The sequence below is a fragment of the Camelina sativa genome, chromosome 2 (assembly GCF_000633955.1).
Source record: "Camelina sativa cultivar DH55 chromosome 2, Cs, whole genome shotgun sequence".
NCBI classification, from domain to species: domain Eukaryota; kingdom Viridiplantae; phylum Streptophyta; class Magnoliopsida; order Brassicales; family Brassicaceae; genus Camelina; species Camelina sativa.
This window is the reverse complement of record NC_025686.1, coordinates 81768-89642: the sequence shown is the minus strand read 5'-3', so window position 1 is coordinate 89642 and position 7875 is coordinate 81768. Positions and strand designations below refer to the sequence as shown.

At 36.3% G+C, this 7875-nt stretch overlaps 2 protein-coding genes across 4 annotated transcripts in view; one reads left to right on the top strand and one right to left on the bottom strand.

The window, feature by feature from the left end:
* Positions 4379–6946, top strand: LOC104711554 (UDP-glucuronate 4-epimerase 3). 3 transcript variants are annotated; one of them, XM_010428262.2, is made up of 3 exons: positions 4379–5067; positions 5382–5739; positions 6225–6946. In XM_010428262.2, the coding sequence occupies exons 1-3, from the start codon at positions 4629–4631 to the stop codon at positions 6712–6714; spliced, it is 1287 nt and encodes a 428-aa protein (XP_010426564.1). In that variant the 5' UTR covers positions 4379–4628; the 3' UTR covers positions 6715–6946. The 3 variants fall into 3 exon arrangements, with proteins under 3 accessions (XP_010426564.1, XP_019088525.1, XP_019088522.1); XM_019232980.1 differs by having other exon boundaries at positions 4380–5023; positions 5338–5739; XM_019232977.1 differs by having other exon boundaries at positions 4380–5023; positions 5338–6186; positions 6672–6946.
* The window catches only part of LOC104711545 (40S ribosomal protein S13-2-like), a 1339-nt gene continuing 570 nt past the window's right edge, over positions 7107–7875 (bottom strand). Inside the window, exons 4-5 of the mRNA XM_010428254.2 lie at positions 7634–7834; positions 7107–7337 (exon numbers count right to left, since the gene is read on the bottom strand). Of these exons, the coding sequence (XP_010426556.1) occupies positions 7304–7337; positions 7634–7834 (235 nt within the window). The 3' untranslated portion in view covers positions 7107–7303. The remainder of the gene's footprint in view (positions 7338–7633; positions 7835–7875) is intronic.

Below are 7875 nucleotides of genomic sequence, written 5' to 3'. Positions count from 1 at the left end.
TTAAGTTATTTGTTTACATGATTATAAATTATGAAAGGTGAGAAAGACTCTTGAAAATTAAAAGTTCTCAATGCACTTTACAATTTATAATATATTTTAGATATATGTATATACTTTTTCTTAAATATGCACAAACCTTTATTTTGTCTAGATATATATCAAATACTATTTTCTCGAAATAATTTATGAACCTCTATATTTCACTGATAAAAATAGCCTCAGGGTTTCAATTTGTTTGATATAAGTAAATAAGTTTATATATTAAAATCTGGAATTATTTTAAAAAGAAAAGATTCCAATAAAAATTATTTCCAAGTACTAAGAACAACTAATTTTTTCATATATAATTAATAATAAAATTAGGATTCATCATATTTAATTGTTTGCACAATTTTGTTAAACACCATCATCTTTAATTGTTTGCACATTCTTGTTAAACATCATCTATTTAATTGTTAAGCCTGTTTTAATGTGTATATAATGTTGAAAATGTAACAGAATANGAAGCCATCAAATTTGTTTGACGTATACTTTACTAGAAAATCGTCCATGCGATGCATGGATTATGCATGCAATATTAATTTTGAATATATAATTATATATGAAATGTACATACAATTGGTAATAAATTTTTTGAAAACAATTTAAGTTATTTGTTTACATGATTATAAATTATGAAAGGTGAGAAAGACTCTTGAAAATTAAAAGTTCTCAATGCACTTTACAATTTATAATATATTTTAGATATATGTATATACTTTTTCTTAAATATGCACAAACCTTTATTTTGTCTAGATATATATCAAATACTATTTTCTCGAAATAATTTATGAACCTCTATATTTCACTGATAAAAATAGCCTCAGGGTTTCAATTTGTTTGATATAAGTAAATAAGTTTATATATTAAAATCTGGAATTATTTTAAAAAGAAAAGATTCCAATAAAAATTATTTCCAAGTACTAAGAACAACTAATTTTTTCATATATAATTAATAATAAAATTAGGATTCATCATATTTAATTGTTTGCACAATTTTGTTAAACACCATCATCTTTAATTGTTTGCACATTCTTGTTAAACATCATCTATTTAACTGTTAAGCCTGTTTTAATGTGTATATAATGTTGAAAATGTAACAGAATATAAATAATTTGTGGTCATGATTAAATTCAATAAAAAAGAATATCAACTTGTACCAAATGATAAATTTTCATTCTCATCAAACATAATTTTGTTTAGTTTTTTTAGAAGTTTTCATTTTCAAAGTCAGTCAATTCACATTAATGGATATTTTACGGTTTTTTTTCTTCAATTTCATTTGTTTGGTTTTTTTAAACTTAGTGTGTAAAATGTAAAATGTGTATTAAATGGATGAAATTTCACGACGGAACTGATTAATTCATTAGCATATGTAATTGTTAAGACAGTTTTGATGTGTATGTAATGTTAAAAATGTTAATGAATAGAAATAATTTGTGGTACTGATTAAATTTAATACAAATAGAATATCAAGTTGTACCAAATGAAAAAATTTCATTCTCACCAGCCTCACTCATCAAACATAATTTTGTTTAGTTTTTCTAGAAGTTTTCATTTTCAAAGTCAGTCAATTTACATCAATGGATCTTTTATGTTTTTTTTTTCTTTAATTTCAATGGTTTTGATTTTAGAAAATGGATGATGTTTTCGGTAAAAGAAACTTACATAAAAAATTAGATTTAAAAATACATGTCAAATGTACCAGCATTAGTGTTTTTGGAATGAATATTAGCATAATTTTGTAAAAATTATGGATTAAAAAAATACTATTTAAAACAAATGAGTTAAGTTACTAAGAGTTTAGTGCATGATATCATTTCATAACTAAAATGTTATTAATTTCTTAAATTAAAAAGATTTTAATGGAGCTGACTAATTGAATTATCTGCTCAATTAATGAAAGGAAAGGTTCTATGATTTACAGATGTGTTAAAATTAATGTTTATAAAAATTACAAAACTTTTTGATGTTTTAAATGTTAATTAGATGTATCAATTATGTGATAGTAAATTTTATTATAAAATAGTCAGATAATTTTGTAACTTTATATAATGAAAAGCAAATCAAATACAATGTAGAAAAATTGTGCGGAATATTTATATCAATTATGCAATACTAAATGGATAATATTTTTGGTAAAAAGAACTTATATAGAAAATTAGATTTAAAATAACATGTCAAATGTAACAAAACTAGTGTTTTTGGAATTAATATTAACATAATTTTGTAAAACTTATGCATTGAATAAAAAAAAAACCCAAATGAAAATAAATGAGAACATGTGTCACCAAAAGAGAGTGCCAAATGTAGCAATGTAAGTAAAAGTAAAAAAAAACCTTCTCATATTATATAAGATGTGATTCAATTAGTGCTTCAAGAGTACTATACATTAGAGCAGGCATTAGTTCGTTTGAAAACCGGTTTCAGTCTGTGAGATTTTTCTTGGTGTCATTAGAGCAGGCATTAGTTCGTTTGAAAACCGGTCGCAGTCTGTGAGATTTTTCGTGGTGCCTTGAGGAAAGGCGCTAAACGTGGAGATCCACATTCGGTACTTATGGTTGACTGCATTATTATAGACGGGGAAATGATTGCTGTGTGCAAAAGTATAGAGCCACAATATTTGCTATCTGATTTCTACTCTGTAGACACGAAAAGAGGTTCCTCTCCACCAAGAATACAAGAGGATCCAGGAGAAGTAGAAAAGAATATATCTGATTTTGCACTTACTCCATCCAGTTCCAATATTGTTCATGTTTATAGCAACTAAATACCACTTTTACATATGATTAGGTCGATCTGAATTATGTAGACCTGATTAAGAAGTAATATACTTCCATCCATTGATATTTTTCCCTTATACTTGCGCTTCAAAATTTATTGTTTCTGTTTTGATAACTATTATTGTTCATGAATGCAGGAGCACAAGGGCGGATGGTTTATGTTCTCGGCTCGATGCACCTCTAATTGATCCTGATAGCAGTGTTATATAACTTTTCTATTGTTTTTTCCCCAAAAATGTGCATTCGCTTCTTACGCCTATTCCAACCATCGTAAGTTACTACCAGAAATTGGGAAATGAATGCCTATTCCAATTTCTAAAATAGTTCTTTGGTTGAATTGTCTTTTCTAAGCACAGGCAAAAAAGAACGTAACTCATTGTGGTTATTGGCATTCAGATATATGTTTAGAACTGGTGATTCAGCTCCTTTTACTCATTAACATCTTTGCTGGTCTAGATTTTGTTACTACCAGTGGGAGAATATGCCCTTTCATCTTCAAAATTTGACCATTTTGGCCTGCTTTCTGTTACAGGTCTACAAGCTTAGCAACTATGATGCGACCCAAGCTCAGCCCGTTCTCCAACTGAATGGAATCAATGTAGGATCTAATATTGTGGCAGTCAGTATTGATTGAGAGGGTTTTGTTTGAATCATATCTTTAGTTTTGGTTGTGGCCAATCGTTTTCATTTCATCTATACTACATATATAATTCCACTCTTTTGTTCGGAACATGAATCAAATTCTTATGGGGACACATACTCTTTTGTTCGAAAACATCAGATTTGATTCATATTTCAAAGTAAAATAATAATTACTAGTATATCAACTGCGTTATGGTTTCTCTTACAATAAATGAAGTGGAGATTTGATAATTACTATATCTAATCTAAACGCAGTGTTATACTAGTATTATTATATCTAATCTAAACGCAGTGTTATACTAGTATTATTCCTTGATGTTTGATTTGCTTTTGAATCCCATTCCCATGGGTTATTGTGCGGTGGTATATATTAAGAAGTTATAGAAGTGTGATGAATCATCCACCGTGAAGAGTTTGCACGTGACGATAATCTTGGGCAGCACCTAAACATGTATTTGTGTGCGTCATTTTGTAATAGTACTAGACAAGTAGTAGTACTTTTTTTCTGTTATTATTATTAATTTTACAAGGAGCTATGTATGTAGATGTTTGTTTGTATATGGATGAACCAATATAATGTTTCGGTGTAATTTAGTTAAGAACCCTAAACAAAGATAGGAAAGGGCCAAAAAGACAAATCTCCGACTCCACCATACGAATAAAAAGCTTCAATAAATAATAGTAAAAGCAAAGTTAATAAGGCTAAATTAGTGGGGGATTAGGGAAGAAGATAAAACTCATTAGGAATCAGAGATTGGAGTTAAATTAGTAGTAGTAGTAGTAGTAAAGGGAGAGAGTGAAGTAAAAAATATAGGTAAATTAGAAGAGTTGGTGTTTGACTCTCCAAATCTAAAACTCGTTTTGACCATCATCTTCTTCATTCAGAGAGAAAGAGAGAACAAAGAAAAAAGAAAAAAAAAAAAAGAAGAAGAAGAGAAAAGCCAAAAATAGAGAGAGAGAGAGAGAGAGAGAGAGAGAGGCAGAGAAACAAAATCTTGAAATTGTTGATCTTGCCTTTGAAATCGGAGAAGCCTATAAACGCTCTCACCAAACAAACAAACAAACGAATCCATCAGAAGAAAGAAAGAAGAGAAGAAGAAGAAGAAGAAGAAGATTGTGTTGGATCTGAGAGAGAAAGAAGCAATAATAAAAAAGAAAAAAGAAATGAAGCATCTTGATGATATCCCATCGACGCCAGGCAAGTTCAAGCCCTACTTCCACCGTACGCGGTGGCAATCTTCCGTGGCCAAGCTCGCCTTTTGGTCTCTCGTCTTCGTTGGTTTGATCTTCATCTTCTTCTACCGATCTCCCCTTGTTTCCGATGACCCCACTTCTACTTCTCGCCGTTCCCTCCGCACCTACTCCTGGGGTGGCCCCGCTTGGGAGAAACGCGTCCGATCCTCCGCCCGTCTCCGCTCCCGCCGCGGTTTCTCTGTTCTCGTCACCGGCGCCGCCGGTTTCGTCGGTACCCATGTCTCCTCCGCTCTCAAACGCCGCGGTGACGGCGTCCTCGGTCTCGACAACTTCAACGATTACTACGATCCCTCCCTCAAGCGTGCTCGCCAAGCCCTTTTGGAGAGGAGCGGTGTCTTTGTTGTCGAAGGTGACATCAATGACGCTGCTCTCTTGAAGAAGCTCTTCGAAGTCGTCCCCTTTACCCACGTTATGCATCTCGCCGCTCAAGCTGGTGTCAGGTACGCCATGGAAAACCCTAGCTCCTATGTCCACAGTAACATCGCCGGCTTCGTCAATCTCCTCGAGGTTTGCAAATCCGCTAACCCCCAGCCCGCCATTGTCTGGGCCTCCTCTAGCTCTGTCTATGGCTTGAACACTAAGGTCCCCTTCTCCGAGAAAGACCGCACCGATCAGCCTNAAGGCAAGCCCTTTTGGAGAGGAGCGGTGTCTTCGTTGTCGAAGGTGACATCAACGACGCTGCTCTCTTGAAGAAGCTCTTCGAAGTCGTCCCCTTTACCCACGTTATGCATCTGGCCGCTCAAGCTGGTGTCAGGTACGCCATGGAAAACCCTAGCTCCTATGTCCACAGTAACATCGCCGGCTTCGTCAATCTCCTTGAGGTTTGCAAATCCGCTAACCCCCAGCCCGCCATTGTCTGGGCTTCCTCTAGCTCTGTCTACGGCTTGAACACTAAGGTCCCCTTCTCCGAGAAAGACCGCACCGATCAGCCTGCTAGTCTCTATGCTGCTACTAAGAAAGCTGGTGAAGAGATTGCTCACACTTACAACCACATCTATGGCCTCTCTCTTACTGGCTTGAGGTTTTTCACCGTCTACGGTCCTTGGGGTAGGCCTGACATGGCCTATTTCTTCTTCACCAGAGACATCCTCAAAGGCAAACCCATTTCCATCTTTGAGGGTGTCAACCATGGTACCGTCGCTAGGGACTTCACTTACATTGATGACATTGTCAAGGGCTGTCTTGGGGCTTTGGACACTGCCGAAAAGAGCACTGGGACCGGTGGTAAAAAGCGCGGTGCCGCTCAGTTAAGGGTTTTCAATCTCGGCAACACTTCCCCTGTTCCCGTCACTGATCTCGTCACCATTCTCGAGAGACTTCTCAAACTCAAGGCCAAGAGGAACATTATGAAGTTGCCTAGGAATGGGGATGTGCCCTTCACTCATGCTAATATCAGTTCCGCGCAGAGAGAGCTCGGGTACAAACCCACCACCGATCTTCAGACGGGTCTTAAGAAGTTTGCCAGATGGTATTTGGGCTACNTGGCCTCTCTCTTACTGGCTTGAGGTTTTTCACCGTCTACGGTCCTTGGGGTAGGCCTGACATGGCCTATTTCTTCTTCACCAGAGACATCCTCAAAGGCAAACCCATTTCCATCTTTGAGGGTGTCAACCATGGTACCGTCGCTAGGGACTTCACTTACATTGATGACATTGTCAAGGGCTGTCTTGGGGCTTTGGACACTGCCGAAAAGAGCACTGGGACCGGTGGTAAAAAGCGCGGTGCCGCTCAGTTAAGGGTTTTCAATCTCGGCAACACTTCCCCTGTTCCCGTCACTGATCTCGTCACCATTCTCGAGAGACTTCTCAAACTCAAGGCCAAGAGGAACATTATGAAGTTGCCTAGGAATGGGGATGTGCCCTTCACTCATGCTAATATCAGTTCCGCGCAGAGAGAGCTCGGGTACAAACCCACCACCGATCTTCAGACGGGTCTTAAGAAGTTTGCCAGATGGTATTTGGGCTACTACAATGGTGGAAAGAAAGCTGCTAGTTGATCCTTGATTCACCATCTGCCATGAGTTTGTAGCTTTTCTTTTCTTTTCTTTTTTTTTTTTTGATTCTGAGATTCTTGTGATTGTTTCACGTTTTAACACTTGCTCTTTTCTTGGTTCTTTGGCGGCTCATACCCCCCACTGTCTTCTCCGTATATGTTTTTGTACTCGAAAGCGATTTATACTCTCCATAAGAACCATAAATTTGAGATTACATTCTTTGTCACTCTCATTACTTATTAGTTATTACCTCTCGTTTAGTACTTATTTTGCTCCAAATCTCTTAAAACTCAAATATATATTGCTTCTCAGTTCACTTCACTATAATGGTATACTAATGCCTAAAAGGGGATGGTTCCAATGATCATGTGATTCTCTTTGAAAAGTAAGGAGCATAAGATGGCAAATGTAACTTCATGATCATAAGATTTTCTTTAAAGTATGGGGAGCATAAGATTCAAAAAAGAAGAGGCAAACACAGATCAAATCTTGACACATGAAGACTAAAGTTCAGAATTCATCAAAAACAAAAGAGAAGCAACAGACTTGTAGAATCTTCCTCCTCCCAAAAGCTGAACCTACTCCAGCTTAATTAAGCAACAAGGGTGCTAGCGGTTGTGGATTCGCTGCAGGTGGAGAGACGCAAGTCAGTGCAAAGCATTGATAACACAGGTTATGACATGCAAAAGGGTCAAGAGAACAGTGTTGGCAAAGTGCATTAGGAAATGCTACTAGTCCTGATAGTAGTTAGTTCATAACCCCATTCCAAACAAACTACAACTAAACTACCTATGCAGAGACGAAATACACCTTTTTTTTTGTTCGTTGTTGACAAAACTAGTGAGTTATGAGAGTGGTAAGGGAGATCCTAGAGGTATTGAAAGCAAGATGTAAATTAAGAGACAATGGATGAGGAACTCACTACTTCCAGACGGGAGGGAGCTTCTTGGTCTTCTTGTAATAGCGAGCGAGGCGGTGAATCCTGCTCTCAACCAAGATGAGCCTAAACTTGGAATCCTTGTCCTTTCTGTTCCTCTCAAGATGCTTACGGATGGCAACAGCCTTCTTAATAAGTTGGTACAGATCCTCAGGGATCTCAGGAGCAAGGCCTTGAAAGCAAAATTATGTCATTGATTTTGTAAGACCAAAAAAAAAAAAAAAAAA